The following is an 18,453-nucleotide window of genomic DNA, read 5'->3' on the forward strand; positions in this document are numbered from 1 at the left end:
GGGCATTGGAGCTTAATGCACCCGGGTGTACGCCGGCCGGCACCTCGCCAGCAAGCGCCCCCTCCGTCAGTTGCACGCCCGCCGTTGGCGGTGCCTCAACATTAGCCGAGCTCGACGGCATCACGGTAACTAAGCCTCTCGGTCGATGACTTCATCTCCTTGCCTTTGACTGGGCATCCCTGACGACCTGTACATGTTTTCGCAGGGCACCGCCGACGTTCCTTGCACTCTTCTGCACTTCGTGGGCGCCGAGTTGGTCGATGTCGCCAAGGGCGGAATCGTTCAACTGGGCAACCCCATGTTCCACGGTAATCCGATGCCACCCACAATGTATAGGGTTGAAGTGGTTCGGGTGCTGCCAGGCTGCGACGAGCTGTTGCCTCTGATTCAACCCGCTGGGGCCGACGAAGAAGATGAGATGACCCTCAGCACCTGCGTAAACTGGCCCCTGCTTTGGCCAAAGAGCCAGATTCGTTTGGGGGCGGGGGACACCACCCCACAGACAAGACCGCCAGTCGTGCCGGCGCCAAGCCATGGCAAGAACACCGCAACGCTACCGGACCTGTCGGACATCCCTATGGCACAGGATCTGGACAGCCCTATGGCACAGGATCCGGACGGCGATGACAACGACGACGGTACATTTACCAAAGTTGATAAGTACTTTGCTGAACATGGGTACGCTGACGAGTTCTACGGGCCTCTTTCTCAAGAACCCAACCAAGACGACCGCGATCTAGCTGGTATGGCGGAGAAATCCAATTGCAACAGGCGTCGTCTGGCGTTCAGTTCTCAGGACACGCCTCCAGCTCCCGCCTTCACCGAGCCTCAAATAGCTGAGGTGCGAAATATTATCAGCCCCAACACGCTCAAGAAGGCGGTCTGTGAGCAGAACTCGGTCCCATTACAGGAGATCAAGAAGAAGGGATGGAAACGAAAGACTAGCAAGGGCGCCGGTGCGAGCCAGCCGGCACCGAGTTCGATCCGTGATCAGGACGGGCCACCTTCACCTAAGGATATCTCGAGGAGGGTGCATGTGGCGGGTAGGGCGATGCTACCGCCAAATATGCTGAATGCTGCAACCGGTGCTATGCGGAGTCTGCACGACAGTGTTCTTTCTTTGGAGAAGCGGCGTCTCAAAGAGAAGGATGTGGCATACCCGGTTTTCATGGCCAAGGTGCCAGAGGGCAAGGGCTTTATGGATGGCGACATCGGGGGTACGATCGTCCTGCGGTTTGATGACATCTTTGCTATGTTTAACCTTCATCCGCTGCACTACACCTTCGTTCGGCTATTTTCGCTGAGTATGGAGATGCGGATCATTAGAGACAAGACCCCGGACATCGTGATAGTCGACCCCTTCTACATGCGTGCCAAGCACTTGAGTAGCGCTGGGGACCGCCAAGTTGCGAGTTCACACCTCGAAGGCGTCATTCTGGCAAACCCAGATAAGGATAACTTCCTTGTGGCTTACTTTCCCGAGTAATTCATCCCTTAACCGCCCCGTAACATATGATTTCTTAGATTTCGATCGTTCTTTTTTTTTCTAGCATTCCGTGTTCTGTGCAGTGACACACATTGCACACTCATCCTCTTAAGCCTAAAATATTCCATGGCCACGTATTTAGACCCGAACCGTAACTCCAAGATAGACTACACAAATGTCAAGAAAGTTCTTGATGATGTTCTCCCCGCCTACGCCAAATCTGGAGGCACCTTCACCAGGGCAGTTTGTAAGTACGGCAAGCACATGTTCTCACACAATACGAAGTTCTGCTGCGTCAAGCAGCCGCCTGGCGGTCAGAAGGATGCCTACTACGCCCTTCATCACATGCGGGCGATCGTAAGGGACCATCATCAACTTCTGCTACCAGATAATCTCAAAGATTGGGCCGCGAGCTTGTCGGCAGTCCAGGACGCGGACCTCAGACAAGAATTCTTTCGCATCCAGTCGGAGTTTGCGGACATCATCCATCAAGATGTCCTTCATACCTTGGGGCAGTTCTTCCTCAGATATCAACCGTCCAACAGTGAGATAGATGAAATGCTACAAATGCAGGGTGACAACGACCGTGATTTCATGACCATCACGACAGACGGCGGCTTCATCCACGTTCCTGTCCGATGAGTCGAGTCGAAAGTAGTGATGTGTAGTTCTGAAACATTGATTGGCTCATGTTGTAATTATACTTTAATGAATTCGTATGTCTCTTTGGTTTGGATAGTCGTTCAACTTAGATGTAATCGATGCTATTTATTAGTAGGACCATGAATCGTGCTATTAATGTATTGCTTTTCTCTTCCGATCCTTTTGTTGCATACTTACATATTGCTTATGTATTGTCTGTTGTTTGGCTTGTGCATAGAGATGCCGTCGTATGTCGTGTACAAGGGTAAGGTTCCCGGAGTCTACGACGACTGGGAGGAGTGTCGGAGATAGGTTCACCGTTTCAGCGGTAACAGTTACAAAGGGTACACCACTAGGGCGGAGGCCGAATGTAGATACGCCCGCTATCTAGAGGGAGAGAGGAGGGAGCGTTGGAGGAACCGGATGAAGACCAGTTTGATCGCGATGATGATCATCGTGATGACCACAGCTCTCTTTCTATGTGATGGTAGTTTAGATGATCGATATCGACTTGTAATGTGAAGGCAAACTCGATACTCGCGGTCTTGAGACTTGTAATGTTTTATCTTTGTTCGGTCTTTTGAATTCGGAGACTAATATGATGAATTGTATTCGGAGACTAATCTTATATTGTATTCGATGAATCTGATGTTGCTGTGTGCTGCTGTCTATATTCTGTCCAATAATATATTTTATAACCTGTGCAAAAATCAGAAAAGCAAAAAATAAAAATAAAACCTAATATTCATACTAATGGCGCACCACACAAGACACTAATGGCGCACTGTGATCATCACAATAATGGCGCATTAACTGCTAGTGCGCCATTAGAATGCCAAAGCACATGGGTACATATGGCCCCATGGGAGGCATTCTAATGGCGCACTGCAGGCTATACTAATGGCGCACTACATGGTGCGCCATTAGAACACCAGATACTAATGGCGCACCGGTGGTGCGCCATTAGAATTTAATTCTAATGGCGTGATGCCAGTGGCGCACCGGTAGTGCGCCATTAGAAGGCAAATTCGGTGCGCCACTAGCATGCCTTTTCCTAGTAGTGAATCATAAAGCTTCTCTTAGTATTCAAAACACTCATAAGAAAAAAAATTATTAATCTTGAACACCTAGCATATTAGGATTATTTAAGCAAATTACCATGCTATTTAAGACTCTCAAAATAATCTAAGTGAAGCATGAGAGATCAATAGTTTCTATAAAAAAAATCCACCACCATGCTCTAAAAGATATAAGTGAAGTACTAGAGCAAAACTATATAACTCAAATGATATAAGCAAAGCACATAGAGTATTCTAACAAATTCCAAATCATGTATGGCTCTCTCAAAAGGTGTGTACAGCAAGGATGATTGTGGTAAACTAAAAAGCAAAGACTCAAATCATACAAGACGCTCCAAGCAAAACACATATCATGTGGTGAATAAAAATATAGCTCCAAGTAAAGTTATCGATAGAAGTAGACGAAAAGAGGGGATGCCTTCCGGAGCATCCCCAAGCTTTGGACTTTAGGTGTCCTTAGATTATCTTGGGGGTGCCATGGGCATCCCCAAGCTTAGGCTCTTGCCACTCCTTGTTCCATAATCCATCAAATCTTTACCCAAAACTTGAAAACTTCACAACACAAAACTTAAAGTAGAAAATCTCGTGAGCTCCGTTAGCGAAAGAAAACAAAAGACCACTTCAAGGTACTGTAATGAACTCATTATTTATTTATATTAGTGTTAAACCTACTATATTGTGCTATTGTGAGGGTATATTGGGATTGATCTAACTTATTACTCAATTTGTTGGATCAGGTTTGAGATTACCAAACCAAGAGATGTGTTCAAACACTTGAAGGACATGCACACAATGTGTCTGCTGTCTATTTCCATCTAGAACTACCTATTATAATTACTGGCTCAGAGGATGGCACAGTTCGCTTGTGGCACTCTACAACCTACAGGTACTCTCTCTCTCTCTCATACTATGATATTGCTTGGAGATGATACTAACAGTGCGCTCTCCGAAAACCAGCTTTGTTTTACTAAAATCTATTTAGTTACACGCAAATACAGTTACTGGCCGAAGTTTTTTTCTTCTACATGTTTTTGTTTGCAATAATAGTAATATCTTCTGCACTGGACTATACACATTCGTTATTTCCCAACTCATGCCAGTTTATTTCTTTAAATTGGTAGTGTAGATAGTGCCTTGTTCATGAATCATGAGCAAGAATGTGGTCTATTCTTAATTCTTCCATTTCTCCCAAGCATTTAATTATTTCTTTTCTTGTAGAACAAGTGAATAACACTTTGCTTGATGCACTTACAGGCTTGAGAACACTCTTCATTATGGTCTTGAGCGAGTTTGGGCTTTAGGATACATGAAGGGGTCAAGAAGGTAATGAATATTTTGCTCTTCCTCTATTTCAGTTCTATGGTAATATGGTCAATGTGAAGGGCCAATACACGAATATGTCTTCTCATCTGCTACTGAAGCTCCACACGCACTAACAATCCATTTTCTTTTTCTATGACACAATTTCCTATATTGTGACAACATTGTGTATCTGCTAAACTGTTTCTCCCAAAAAAATCTTCACTAAAAATGCATAGTTCATGCTTTTATTTATTGTTCTTTCCTTTCAAGTTAAGGTAGTGATATATGATATTTTAATTTTTATAGGATTGTGATTGGATATGATTTAGGGAAAATTATGATAAAAATTGGCCGTGAAGTTCCAGTTGCTAGCATGGACAACAACAGTGAAAAAATCCTATGGGCAAAACATAACGAAATCCAAACTGTTAGTATCAAGACTGTTGGTGCAGGCAATGAGGTTCTTCTTCTTTGCCATGTTAAATGTGCAGGATTGTGAGTTACTTTTGGTGTAACCACATTTTTACATTTAGATATCCTATTATTTCAGGCATTTACAGTTGCTGCGGTATAATAAAGCTCTTCTACTGAAGTGAAATGCATAAGTTCATGATTAGTATTAGCACAATATGGAATTGAGTGTTGGTTTTGAATTAAATTTCGATGGTTTAAAGAAGTGCGCATGAGGTTGTTATGACTTATGGATAAACACGTCATACATGCCTTGATATTTTTGCACGTTGCCTTTACATGAAACTTTAGGAGATAGGCTCCTCTAGGATTTATATAGTTTCATTCTCTCAGTAGGTTAAGCTGATTTGCCTTGTCGCCTGTTCTTTCTTCCTGTACGTTTGTCTGTTCTTCCTTGATTTGGATCTTGTTTGTTTGCAGGTCTGTCGTTAGTTTAGCTGCTACGTCGGATCTGATGCTGTTTTCGCCAATATATAGGTATGCATCCATTCTGCTCCCTTTCTAGGCCGCCGTCTACCGCATATATTTGATTTTACCTTTGATTTGCTGCAGATTTGTTTGTTGCCTCTTGTTTCACGTTCTTCCGGTTGATCGCTTGCTCGATCTGTGCCTGGATATCATCTCCATGTCGCGGCTTCGTGAACGGATCTTCAGGTCGACCACTCTTCTCCTCCTCCTTACTCCTCTTTTTCCCTAGGTTGGTGTTTGTACATCGTGGCGCTTTTCTCCCCACTTGATACAGGAACGATTGTATAATTTCTTTCTATGCACTTCATCAAGCACATAATTTAACTAAAACTTGTGGTTTGTTATGGGGCCTGCATTTGTAATGGTTCATTAAGGTATCTTCAGTATTTTTTGTTTCTTTCCCTGTTTTGTCTTTCCCTGTTTTGTCGTCTTTAGTATTTTTTGTTTCTTCATACGTGCATTTTTATCGTCCCAACAATCCACTGGCCTGACGGACACGCCAAGGCACACATTTAATTATCAGAAGATGGTTCTGTTTTTATGGGGCCTGCATTTGTAATGGTTCATTAAGGTCACCATTGAGCCGCCTTCTGTACTTTAGAGGCATATTGTGCGGCTACACATTTGTGTTTTTTTATCCATTCACCCATTGCAATGTAAATTCAAGTTCTTGGATTTTTATTTCTTGTTTCTTCTTTTTGGTGAGCGAATTGGCTAATTGAGCTATTTTCCTCTTGGTTTGTTGCAGCAATTGGGAAGGATCGTCCTGTACTATCTATCATGGTTATTAGCTAGCAAGAGTGATGCCACAAGTGGATCTGCCCAGTAAATTTGTTAATTACTTCCTTGCAAGAATGAGTTGAGTTTGGTTTCTAATCCCTCAAGTCTATTCAAGATTGCCCATTTTTTAGTTACATACAAATATGCACCTTGATTGCTATGCATAATCATGTAGGTAATTCCATCTCTTTTTGTTGATGCTTTATCCTGCTTGGATCATATATGCTTCTGTATAACACTGATTGAGGTGGACAATTATAAATTTACTACACGCATATAAGCTTTCTATACATAGATAACTAGAGCATTATAAAGTAGTGTGTCATGTTCTAATTATAAATGAAGAGAAAGTTAAGAACTTTGTAATTACATAGTAATCATGGCTAGATCGTAGAGGTTAGAGATGTACAAATGATTGATTAAAAATATATATTTATATTTGCAACAACACAATGGATCATGCCAGGTAAATATTTTTGTAGAATATAAGTCAGGTTTAGAACTTTTGACCACGACAGCTGAAAAACCAAAGTAAATCCATCGTATATATTCAGTATAATGTATATTTAGATATTCATGGCGCTGCATAAGCTTAATTAAGTTCCCTGGGAGCACTAGTTGCTCGTGTATACATGTATTTCTTGATTCTAATAAGATGCAGTCAATCTTTGAAAATACAGTAAGCACCTGTCATGAAATTTAGAACTGGCGTGATGTGTCTCTATGTTAATAACTATCATGCTTGCGTAGCTGGTTGATTTATTTGATTATAATCAAATTGGACCGTCATAATTTTAAGATCGTGATTATTCAGATGAAAAATGATCAAAGAAATACATGTACCAAAGTCACATCTGTTTAGATCATGATTAGGCATACAATTGCTCCTTCAAATTATTGTGATATTGTAGCGCTCTTTAGCATTATGTATTGTGGTGCTGCACCTCCTTTTCTCTTCTTTCCTGGACATATACTCTGCACCGGAAGTTACCTATTGCCCGCTACACCTTTCTATGAACTTTTGTTAATAATCTGCCTATAATTATAAGAAGAAAAAAATGCATGAATGTATATAGCTTTGCACCAGGACACTTTACTTTTGCTATGACCTGTCATTTTTGTGAGCTGCAGACGATTTTGGCATTGATGTTCTCATGCAAGTCATCTTATCTTTGCAAGCCTACTGATAAAATACACTCAAGATAGGACACCACATGCGTCATCCTGAGATAGATAGACGCTCATGCTTGGTTCATCCTATTGGCTGAGGATGCTAAGTTTCATCTGTTTTGTAAAAATGAAATTGTGTATAGATATTTGTGGCTGCTATAGCAACTCTCGAGAATTGTTGTAGGGTATGCATTTTCCTTTTGTGAAAAAATTGTCCTGTTGCATTCAAAATTTCGACTTGAAATGGAGCTCAATATGAGTTATGTGGGCCAATCTTCTAAGTGTTTAATGTTCTTTTATGTTACATCCTGGCAGGAAAGTGGAGCAGCTATCTGAGGAGGTTGATTCATTGAAGGAAACCCTCGACAAGCACTTATTGCGCCAATGAGAGCGAATTTGGGAAGCTAAGGAAAGGGCGGAGCTGTTTGAGAGAGCTGTGAGTAGTCTGAAGCAAACAAAGCATGAACAGTTGTTTTCCCTGTAGGATGATTTGGTTTCAGCATTAATGAATTGGAGATTATTGTTACAGAATGGTGGGCCACCGGATGTCCTTCAAATATTTGACGACGAAGCCTAGGCAATGCAATCAGGGATGTGGTTAGGGTTTGTTAATTTTAGCTAGGTTCTTTGTTGCTGATTGATGGCCAGTGGCGCTCTTCTACTTGGAACAAACACTATATGTAGTTGCTGCTCCTCTAGGTTGGGTCGTTGCTACTGCTTTGGCTGTAGCTCTGTGCAGGTATTTATATTTTCCAGCTTCTACTATTTGGCATTACATGTTCATGCTTTTACATCAAGGATATACCCCCATCAGACGTGGATTTGTAGCAAGAAAATTAGTCAACGGAGCCCGGGATAATGAGTTTGGAAAATCTATAGTCAAGCCTTGCTGCCCCTTTGTCTCTTATTTATCTGGTTTGATTTGGGAGTAGAATCATCAACGACATGCCTATTAGAATTATTTATTTGTTTCATAGTTGTGTCGTAGCCCTGTAGCAAATATTTGAGTGATAGGATTGTTGTGCAGACTATAATGTGAAAGTCGGGTGTCCCCTTAAGCAAATATGTATTATGTGCAGTGGATTAGGGTCAATATTTTGGTTCTGAAAGAAAGAGAGAAACAGAGGATCATGTTCTTTCTTGGGTCCAAGACTAAAAGTTGGTAATGTTGATGAGAAATAAAAAACGTGTGTTCATTTACCGGTTTTGTCTGCATCACCAATCATATTTGCGTTGGTAATGTATGATATTTTGTCTTCCAGGTTTCTAGGTATCTGCTGCAAGGCTTGGATTGGCGTATGTTGGGATGATCTCATATGGATAAATGGTAGATCAAGGGCTTTTAATCACTGAAGTAGTATCCATACGTATGACTGGTGATGCAAATAATGGATGTGGAAACTATATGAATGTCAAGTGGAGAGTTAAATGATTTATCAATGTTGATTTTACTAGAATTATTCTTGAATATCAGGTATTCATTTCAAGTAATAATAACCTTACTCTACAAATTTAGCATTATTTTGATACTCTGCGAGTGTTGTGTTGTTTACTAAATTCTTTATTTGTTGCCAAGTGATAGGATCTTGAGACGGCCCTCACGGGAGTGGTCGCCGCCCCCGGTCAACTATGGTCACCTCCGTTAGCACCCACCGGCAGGATCCCCCTCCCCCTCGCCTCCCCCTTATCCACCATTTCATGTCCACCACTGGGAGGAGCGGCGGTTGCCGCTGGCGCATATGCAAAGCCTGGAGACATCGCCATCGACGGGAGGAGAAGGACTGTCTTCGTCGCGTTTGTGCACTTCCGTGAAGAGGACAACTCGAGGTGAGGAGAACCGCTTGGAAGGAGGAGCTCGAGCCGAGGCGAGTCGCCTCTGATTCTGCAACGCGCTCGATGTCTGCCTCTTCCCCCACAAGCACACACGAGAGGCCAGGCCTTGGACTAGGTAGAGCAGGAGCAGTTCCATCTCCCTCACCAATGCATCCCCGCCCTCATCTTGATCAATAATGAACTGGAGGTACCAACTCTTTTCTTTACTCTTTCATGGTGAATCCATTTTTATTATCCTTGTTTGATAGTTTTTCTCCTCTTGACCCAAATAAAGAGATTTGATGTGATGATTGAGGTAGAAGGCTAGCTGAACATATTGATCAAATGTCTACTGGTGTACTTTATTATTCTTTATTTCATTGTTTTTTGTTTGGTGACCGTGAACTCTATAGGTAGAGGAGCAGAGGACATAAAGGTGCATAGCTATTTTGTCACTACTAATATATATGACTAATTAATGCCCACAAAGTTTTAATGGGATAATAATGAGAGATTATCAAGGAACAGAGCTCTCTGGTACTTCATATATGTGATCCTTTTAGTAGCCCACAAGATGTCTCAGGACATGCTCATAAGAGGATAGGATGTGATACATGTTTGCTCAAACGTTCCAAGACTTGGATGAACAGTTGGAATAAAGGATCTCTTTCTGTCTCCACCATGGAAAAAATAGAATCAACCCTTCCTCTTATTAATCATGTGCAGCCTCTTTAATTTGCCTTCCTAGCCTGTGTCATTTGGTTCTGAATTTTTTTCTGCTATGCAATTTAACAATTTAATTTCGTGCGTCATGTGCAGAGAGGTCCAGCACGATCTGAGACACATGGGTTTTCTGTTCTCAACTTCTCATGTCTGATTTTAATTCTTTTGCTTTTTGGTTAACCAGAGCTCAGAATCAAGATTAAGGTGTGCGCTCATATAACCTATGCGGTGTCATGGTTGTTAAATCCTGCTCCCCATGGCTCACTATTGCATTTGGAAGTTGGAATTGTATCTTAGATTGATTTGCTATGATGGGATATAAATAGCAGCCTTACTGATGTGTCACTTTACTTGGCTGCTTGCTGCTGAAACTTCTATATTTCTATTTCAGAATGTAGTTGAGCACAAAGCAAAAAGGGTGATGTTTGCCCATAGATGCCTGATGATGATCATTTCCTGGTGAGTTTGTGTTGCTCATAGAGAACTTGAAATAGTCATGGATGGACCTGTGAATGAAACAATAACAGGCATGCATTCGTTATGCTCTTGGTAGATATTTTCTAATTATGCTTGTGCCTGTCAAATTGTATTAATGTTTATTTTGTATTGCTCTACCTACATTTTTTTGTTAAATGCCGCGTCTGTCAATATTGTTTCATTTGCACACAACTAGCTATCGTCGGGTACAACACTAATGTCGCTATTTAGATCCTAAACTATGCCCTTTATTATTAACATACCCTTCTGAATTTTCTTGCAGTTGTAGGTTTGCTAACAGTTCTTGGGTCGTCTTGCATGATTTTGCTTTTATACATATATATTTATTTGAACTGTGGCTTTTCTGATGCACCTGTGCTATTGTTTCCTCTATTGAGATGCTGAATGTTTTTCCTTTTACTATACATCTGTATCTACTTATTGGCTGGATGTTTTCTTACCCATTTTGTTTTCTTCTTTGAGAAGGCTATACGTGCTCTTGGAATTATGCAAGCTATGAAAAAGTGTTATATTATTTCATCTCTCTGCCGCCTCTCGACATTTCCATTATGAGATATATTGAGTAATATAGATATATTGTCTATTGCCGGGGTTAGTTAAAACGGGGCCATGTGGAGTCCGCCATGGGTTAATAATGTTGAGGTCTTTTGCATATCTCATTTGAGAAAAGACCATTATTTGAATGCTGATTTAATGTGCCTTTTATGCTTTGTTCTTCTAGAAGAGTACAACGCTGGGTGGATATTCTTCTACCTTAGCAGATGAGATCGATTGTATTTCAAGGTATGTACTTTCGCTTGCCCCATAAGTTTATAACAGTGTCTATCTTTGTCGTGTCTACTTATTTCATTGCTTTTCTCTTAAAATGGACAAGATGAGACACTGACGGGAAAAGAAGCTTTGCCCTCCGAACATGAAGCCTAGGCTCTAGACTGGGTATCTCTTAAAGTAATCATACTTTTGGTGTGTTTCGTGTGATCCTCATATTCGTTAGTTAGTTAACCCATATGCTATACATTCCTCTTACATGCATTTGAGGATTGGCTATGCATGACCTTATCATTTTGGTCATGACCGTGCAAAGAAATGATGGCTCGGCTGTAGGGGCATATCAACATATGCTAGCTTGAGTTGGTCCTTTGTTCTCAATGGATTTGTTATTATTATGCCCTGTCACCCAACATACATTGTTCTGGATTTGTACCTCCTATTTTATTCTGTTGTACTGTCCAAGGACAAGCAAATATTGTGGTTAGCATATAAGACTAAGTTGTATTGAATGTTTAATAGTTGTCGTAACGTGAGCTGCCATAAAACACAAGATCTTTGATTGTGGTGCGGATTTGTCAAAGACGGGAAGAAGTATCCCTAGGAGGAAGACAGGATCCTGGGTGGAAAATTGGTGAAAGTGTGTACGACCATGGGAAATGGATGCCTCCTGCTACCAGCTGCGCCCTGAGGTGTGTTTCTTTGCAGGTATTTGATTAGGTCAAAAGCGACAGGAACTTTATGTACGCTGAGTACTCTCTTTCGCCTGGCATAGTGAATGAGAACAAATCAAAATTAGTGGACCAAGTTATATGTGCTATCCTTTTACTGGTGTACAGAGAACATATTCCAGTATGTATTTGGGTGTATGAACTGTTGTATCGATGATGTCGAGTCGCTGTGCGTACATGTCATGGCTTCATATGCATATATAAATTGTTGTATCCACTTTGTACCTTTGTATCATGTGTAACATATATTCTGATTTACCTGGCTGAATATAATTCAATCAAGTTCAGATTTTGCGAAGTATATGTTTTCCTTTGCATCGTCATACTGTCTTTAATTTTTCTGCCGGGTTAGTTAAAATGAAACCAGGTGGGTGCGGCAGGCCGCACTTCCTATCTAGTTTCTATTCATGCGGGTCGGATATCTCCAAAATCACACACATATGTAAAATTGACATCTCACTGAATCCTGAGATCCCGTTTGAAATGGATGTGCTTTTTTTTTTTTGAGAATGGATGTGTTGTTTTGTGCACACTGATATTTAATTCAAGCTTGAGCTAAATATCTGTGGCCACACAAATTTTACACCGATTCCAAACAGCCTCTTATATAAAGAAAAAGAAAAACAGAGCGGAAGGCGAGCGAAGTCTTCATTCCCCGCTCGAAGGCCACCGCCGCTGTCGGTTGCCGACCCTGCTCGCCGGAGCGCAGCTCCACGTGAGCACGTCCAGCGATAGGCTCCACTCTTCCTCCACCGCTCCCGCCGTCGTGACGCGCCGGGACCTCCTCGCTCGCCCGTGTCTTCTAGTCCGCTGCCGCTGTCGTTCGTAGACCAGACGTGCGCGGTGCGCCACCCCCCAGTGCAGTCCATCTCGTCGGCTCATCCTTTCTTTCCCTGCAGTGGTAAATCAATCTACCCGCGGTTAACGCGACGATGCCGCGGTGAGGAGCGCCCGGGGAAGGCTGGCACCCGCATTGCTCTGCGCCCACGGCTTGTTCGACGGAATTCCCAGCCGGGGCGCCTCGCGGTGCTGGTTCGGCTGCCAGGGCCGAGGATGCCCTTGCGGGCGTACGTGGGCATGCTGGCACGCGGAGCCAGGCCTGGCGCGTACACGTTTCCGCCGTTGCTCAAGGCGGTGGTGGCAGAGCGGGGCGCCGTGGCGTCGGCCGCCGGAGACTCTGTCCACGCGCATGTGGTTAAGTTTGGGCTGCAGCTCAACGCCCACGTGGCGAGCTCGCTGGTCCTCATGTACGCGGCCAGGGGCGACGGCGTGACGGCGCGCGCACTGCTGGATGTGCAGCCCGCCAGAGGTGGCGGCACGCCCGTCATGTGGAATGCGCTTATGTCCGGTCACAAGAGAAGCAGGCAGTTCAGGCTGTCATGCTGCTCTTTCCTGGATATGGTGAAGGCTGGCGTTGTGGCCACGCTGGTCACCTACATCACGGTGCTGTCAGCATGCGGCAAAGGCAACGACGTCCTGCTCGGAATGCAGCTGCACAAGCGCGTCATTGAGAGTGGGGTGTTGCCTGACCTCAAGGTGGAGAATGCGCTCGTTGATATGTATGCCGAGTGTGGAGAGATGGAAGCAGCTTGGGATTTGTTTGACAGCATGCAGGTGAGGAACATTGTGTCGTGGACATCGGTGATCTCTGGGTGTGTAAGACTAGGCCAGGTTGATCGAGCCAGAGTACTGTTTGATCGTATGCCTGAGAGGGACACCGTCTCATGGACTGCAATGATTGATGGTTATGTACAAGCTGGCAGTTCCGAGAGGCATTGGAGATGTTTCGTGAGATGCAACTTAGCAAGGTGAGGGCAGATGAGTTCACCATGGTCAGCATAGTCACGGCATGCGCGCAGCTTGGTGCTTTAGAGACAGGGGAGTGGGCTAGACTTTACATGAACAGACATGGGATCAAGATGGATACTTTTGTTGGGAATGCGCTCATAGACATGTATTCAAAGTGTGGGAGCATCGGGAGGGCAATGGACGTGTTCAATGAGATGCACAGTAGAGATAAATTTACTTGGACCGCTGTTATACTTGGTCTTGCAGTGAATGGCCATGGTGAGGAGGCTATCGATATGTTTGACAGGATGCTTAGGGTGTTTGAAGTTCCAGACGAGGTGACCTTCATTGGCATTCTCACTGCGTGTACTCATTCTGGTTTGATTGACAAAGGACGAGACTTCTTTCTCAGCATGACTGGGACCTACAGGATTGCTCCTAATGTGATGCACTATGGATGCATAATCGACCTCCTTGGGCGAGCTGGAAAACCAAGAGAAGCATTGGAGACAATAGGTAAAATGCCCATGAAACCCAACTCTGCAATTTGGGGGGCCCTGCTGGCAGCTTGTAGGGTCCATGGTAACTCAGAGATGGGTGAATTGGCAGCAGAACGTCTCCTTGAGTTGGATCCTGAGAACAGCATGTCTTACGTCCTTTTGTCCAATCTGTATGCAAAATCAAATAGATGGGGAGATGTTCGGTGGCTTAGGCAATTAATGATGGAGAAAGGAATCAAGAAAGAGCCTGGTTGCAGTCTTGTTGAAATGAACGGCACAATTCACGAATTTGTAGCTGGCGATAGATCTCATCCTATGAGTGAAGAAATCTATTCTAAATTGGACAAGGTACTCACGGATTTGAAGAATGATGGGTATGTACCTGATGTAACCGAGGTCTTTGTTCAAGTCACAGAAGAAGAAAAACAAAAAGTTCTTTATTGGCACAGCGAAAAGTTGGCTGTCGCTTTTGCATTACTCGTATCAAAATCCAGCGTGACAATAAGGATCGTGAAAAACTTGAGGATGTGTTTGGATTGCCACAATGCAATTAAGTTGATCACCAAGTTATATATGAGAGAGATTGTTGTGAGAGACAGGACACGCTTCCAACATTTTAGACATGGACTCTGCTCTTGTAAGGACTATTGGTAACTCATCATGCATCGATGATGTAAAACAAGGCAATATCAGTTGTCCTAAAGTCACTCAATGATTAACAAGCATTTTTCATTTCAAATGATGCACTGGCTGCAAATCTGTACTTCTGAGGACGAAGTGATAATTATGACAGTATTCTCACACCAATGGAGGCCATACATGTGAAGTTCTCATTTGGGATCATCCCCAAACATCTTGGTCTAATCTTCTCTGTTGCTGAATGATGATTGTTATATTGACAGTTTGGCACAACTTCTATTAAAAGAAAGGTGAGTTATTGCATGTCATGCAATCTGTATTCTTTTTGTTGGTTAGATACTAGTAAGTTTTGCTCTGCTCCTCTGAGTAATTTGTTGTTCTTAGACTGTTATTTGAGAGGGGTTCCAATTCAATTCTTATATTTTATTAGTCCAAAGGAATTTGTCTGGTCTTCTCAATTTTCTTTCACCAACATGTTATACATGACTCACTGGCTCTGCAGAAAGTTTCAGTGGGGAAATTCTTTGAGTAACATTATTTAACTTCTGGCCTGAAGCTGATGATCATTGTGCAACAGCGTTCTGCCATTCACTTGGTAGCAAATCTGGGTGTTTGCTGAAGCTTTACTGTTTGGTGCTTAGTGAAACCAGGTTCGTTCTATTTCCACCAATCTGCAGCTTTCATATGTTCAATCCCGTTGCCTAGTTGGTAGTTGAATTTGTAATGAACTCAAAACATTGACCTGCTTTGATTGTAGAATATTTCACCATTCTTGTTCATAGTTGCTCAGTAAATCTTGAAACATTTTGTGGAACAGCCTCTCTATTTAGACGCTCAGTATAAGTTATTCACACATCTTTGTGCCCACAGCTGTTAGATACCGCCGTATCAAAGTATAGGACGTTTTTGCAGTTCACATTGAAGTGCAAAAACGTCTTATATTTTGGTACGGAGGGAGTAAATACATACTTTTATCCGAAAAAAATATTTAGAAGGTTAAAGTGCATATTTAGCAGGAATGTGGCACCTGAAGTAATTGCTTTCCTCATTAATCTTGAGTTTGGCCCTCCCCAAACCTTTTTTTAGGATTAGGATGGGAGAGATCCTTGAAACTTAATGTTCGCCACACTAAGTCAAACATAAGCTTCTAATTTCTTGTGCACTTTATGCTGGTTCTAATTCCTTCTTTTCTTTCGATTATTCACCTTGAATTACCTCTTGTTTTCAGTGTCAGTTTTGACTGTGTGCATACATTTTATTTTATTTTTTGCCCTTTTCCAACTCTTATTAACTCTGATGAGCTAGTGGGAAACAAAGGGAAGGGAGAACATAACATCTGGAAAATCAGACTGTGTGTAACATTATATTGACTGCCAGGGAACCTGTGTAACAGTATGGATAATCGATATTGCTGTCAACTCATTTGGACCATGCCTAATCTCTAAACAATTAGGCCACCACCAGTGACCCTGATACAAGCTACTGGTTATTTGGAAAATAAATTTCTTTATTAAGTTTACACCATGTGCATCAACCACATGCATTCGTCTTGTTTCCCATTTCTTGAATCAGTAGCTTTATGTTGTTATATGAAGAACCTTCCTCATCGAAAGCCCTCCTTGCCTTGATGGCACAGTCTTTTGCTCTCACCCGGAACTGCTCTTGAGCTTTCCCCTCATCCATCAGGGCGTACACTGCTCTCTCCACATCATTTCTTGTAACCATAGCCTCTTTGTGTTCATGTCCCCACCGTGTAACTCCTTCCACTCCAACCTCCACCCCAATGTTCAGCACATCCACCACCAACTTCTCGTTTGAAAACTGCTCCGCGAAGTGTGGCCATGTGATCATGGGCACACCAGCACAGATGCTCTCTATTGTTGAGTTCCACCCACAGTGTGTCATGAATCCTCCAATGGCTTGGTGCCACAGGATCATCACCTGTGGTGCCCAGCCCCTTATGATCATGCCTCTCTCTTTGACGCGTTCCTCGAAGCCATCTGAGAGCCATTCCTCAACTTCTGGAAACTTATCTCCCGCTTTGATCACCCAAATGAATGGTTTCTTGGTGGCTTCAAGTCCCAGGCCGAGCTCAATAAGTTGCTGAGGTGCAGTGCAGGTGAGGCTGCCAAAGCTGACAAAGATCACTGAGCCTGGCTTCATTGAATCAAGCCACTGCAAGCACTCTGCCTCATCTATTGGCGCCTTGTTTCCTCTTGCGGCGATTGTGCTGCTGTTTTGGTGGCAGAGGCACATTGGCCCGACCGTCCATACTTTCTTCCTTGTCACCTGCTCAAAGGATTCGATATGCAATGTCTCCAGCTCTTTGAAGCTGTTAAGGACCACGCCATCGCATCTCAGCTCCTCTTGATAGATCTTCTCACGAATTTGCTCCATACCTGGAATGGGAATGCCTCCAGGGCATTTAGCCTTTGCCAACTCCAGTGGTGTAGGGAACCCTGGGATCGTAATGAGCTCATTCTCATCTGTGACGTGTTTCAATAAGTTGTCGCGGCAAATGATGTAACTGCAAGATGGCAATAGTTGTTAAAATTGCATAAAAATGCAGGCTTAAACGTCAACAAACTGCAATTGATCTGCAAAACTAAAGATGGTAATAGCAGCTAATTTGCCCGGTACAAAATTAACTATTCGCGGGATTTCCCTCTTATGAGTTATGATTGTACCTGACAAGGGACGAGAAGCCACAGAAGCCTCTAAAGGTGAGCCTCGGGATACCAAGCTCTCTTGCGACATCACCGGTCCACCAATGCATCGTGTCAGATATGATGCAGCTCGGAGGCGGCAGCTGCTGCTCACTGAGGTGTGCCTTGAGCGGCTCCCGAAGCGCGGCGCATGCCTCCAAGAAGTTCGACAGCAGATCCTTGGATTGGATCATGTCTATGTTCTCGCACCCGTCCGGTAGGCCAAACTTGGCTGCCGGGAAATGGAGCTCCACGAGCCGGACCGCCAGGCCTGTCTCCTCCATGTGGGCGGCAAAGCTCGCCAACCTGGACGCGTTCACTGGCGTGGTGATGAAGGTGACCTGCGCGCCGTGCTCGGCCAGCAGGCTCGCCATGTCGGTCATGGGGATGATGTGACCCTGCGCCATCATCGGGACCAGCACGAAGTGCACCCTTGCGGAGCCGCTCTGGCCATCGCCGGACATGGCTGAATCGGCTTTGTCAGCGAAGTTGGTGGAGTCAGTCAAGCTGGGAGGAAGCAACACTATCGCCCGGCAAGATGCATGCCACGATCTGTTGGAAGCAACGCAATGGGATGGTAACCGTGGCGTATAAATAGCATCTGGTACTGGCGGAAAATGCTTTGGGCTGTATTTCTCGGTTATTTCGTATATTTGCTGTTATAAATGCTCAATCTGTCGTATAACACCGATGATTTGATCATATATTTGCTGTTATAAATGTTCAATCTTTCGTATCGCACCAATCTATAACTATATCTACACCTACTAATTCATATCTATTACTGTATCTATATACCTAATCTATACCTATCTCTATAAATAAATAAATAAAGGGGCTATAAAAGGGCTATCGCTTCTTCCTGTGCGTCACGAAAATTACCCCAAAATT

At 43.4% G+C, this 18,453-nt stretch overlaps 1 protein-coding gene, 1 long non-coding RNA gene and 1 pseudogene across 17 annotated transcripts; 2 read left to right on the forward strand and 1 right to left on the reverse strand.

The window, feature by feature from the left end:
• The first annotated feature begins 4,005 nt into the window (after positions 1 to 4,005).
• Positions 4,006 to 12,188, forward strand: LOC125543066 (uncharacterized). 15 transcript variants are annotated; one of them, XR_015618268.1, is made up of 12 exons: positions 4,006 to 4,093; positions 4,462 to 4,530; positions 5,401 to 5,634; positions 6,197 to 6,306; positions 7,714 to 7,834; positions 7,928 to 8,137; positions 8,478 to 8,560; positions 8,661 to 8,872; positions 8,975 to 9,418; positions 10,325 to 10,392; positions 10,897 to 11,214; positions 11,306 to 12,188. It is a non-coding gene; the product is annotated as an uncharacterized LOC125543066 (long non-coding RNA). The 15 variants fall into 15 exon arrangements; XR_015618264.1 differs by lacking the exon at positions 8,478 to 8,560 and adding an exon at positions 10,030 to 10,169; XR_015618265.1 differs by lacking the exon at positions 8,478 to 8,560 and adding an exon at positions 10,030 to 10,137.
• A 357-nt stretch (positions 12,189 to 12,545) lies between these two features.
• LOC125543068 (putative pentatricopeptide repeat-containing protein At3g15930 pseudogene) lies at positions 12,546 to 17,055 on the forward strand (annotated as a pseudogene). The gene is made up of 2 exons (XR_015618273.1): positions 12,546 to 15,147; positions 15,360 to 17,055. The product of XR_015618273.1 is annotated as a putative pentatricopeptide repeat-containing protein At3g15930 pseudogene (transcript).
• Positions 16,388 to 18,026, reverse strand: LOC125543069 (UDP-glycosyltransferase 73D1-like). Its single transcript, XM_048706318.2, has 2 exons — positions 17,545 to 18,026; positions 16,388 to 17,384 (listed from the first exon to the last, which is right to left on the reverse strand). Exons 1-2 carry the CDS (start codon positions 18,024 to 18,026, stop codon positions 16,388 to 16,390), a joined length of 1,479 nt encoding a protein of 492 aa, XP_048562275.1.
• Positions 18,027 to 18,453: the final 427 nt, after the last annotated feature.

The sequence above is a fragment of the Triticum urartu genome, chromosome 3A (assembly GCF_056163025.1).
Source record: "Triticum urartu cultivar PI428250 chromosome 3A, HENAU_Tu73, whole genome shotgun sequence".
NCBI lineage: Eukaryota > Viridiplantae > Streptophyta > Magnoliopsida > Poales > Poaceae > Triticum > Triticum urartu.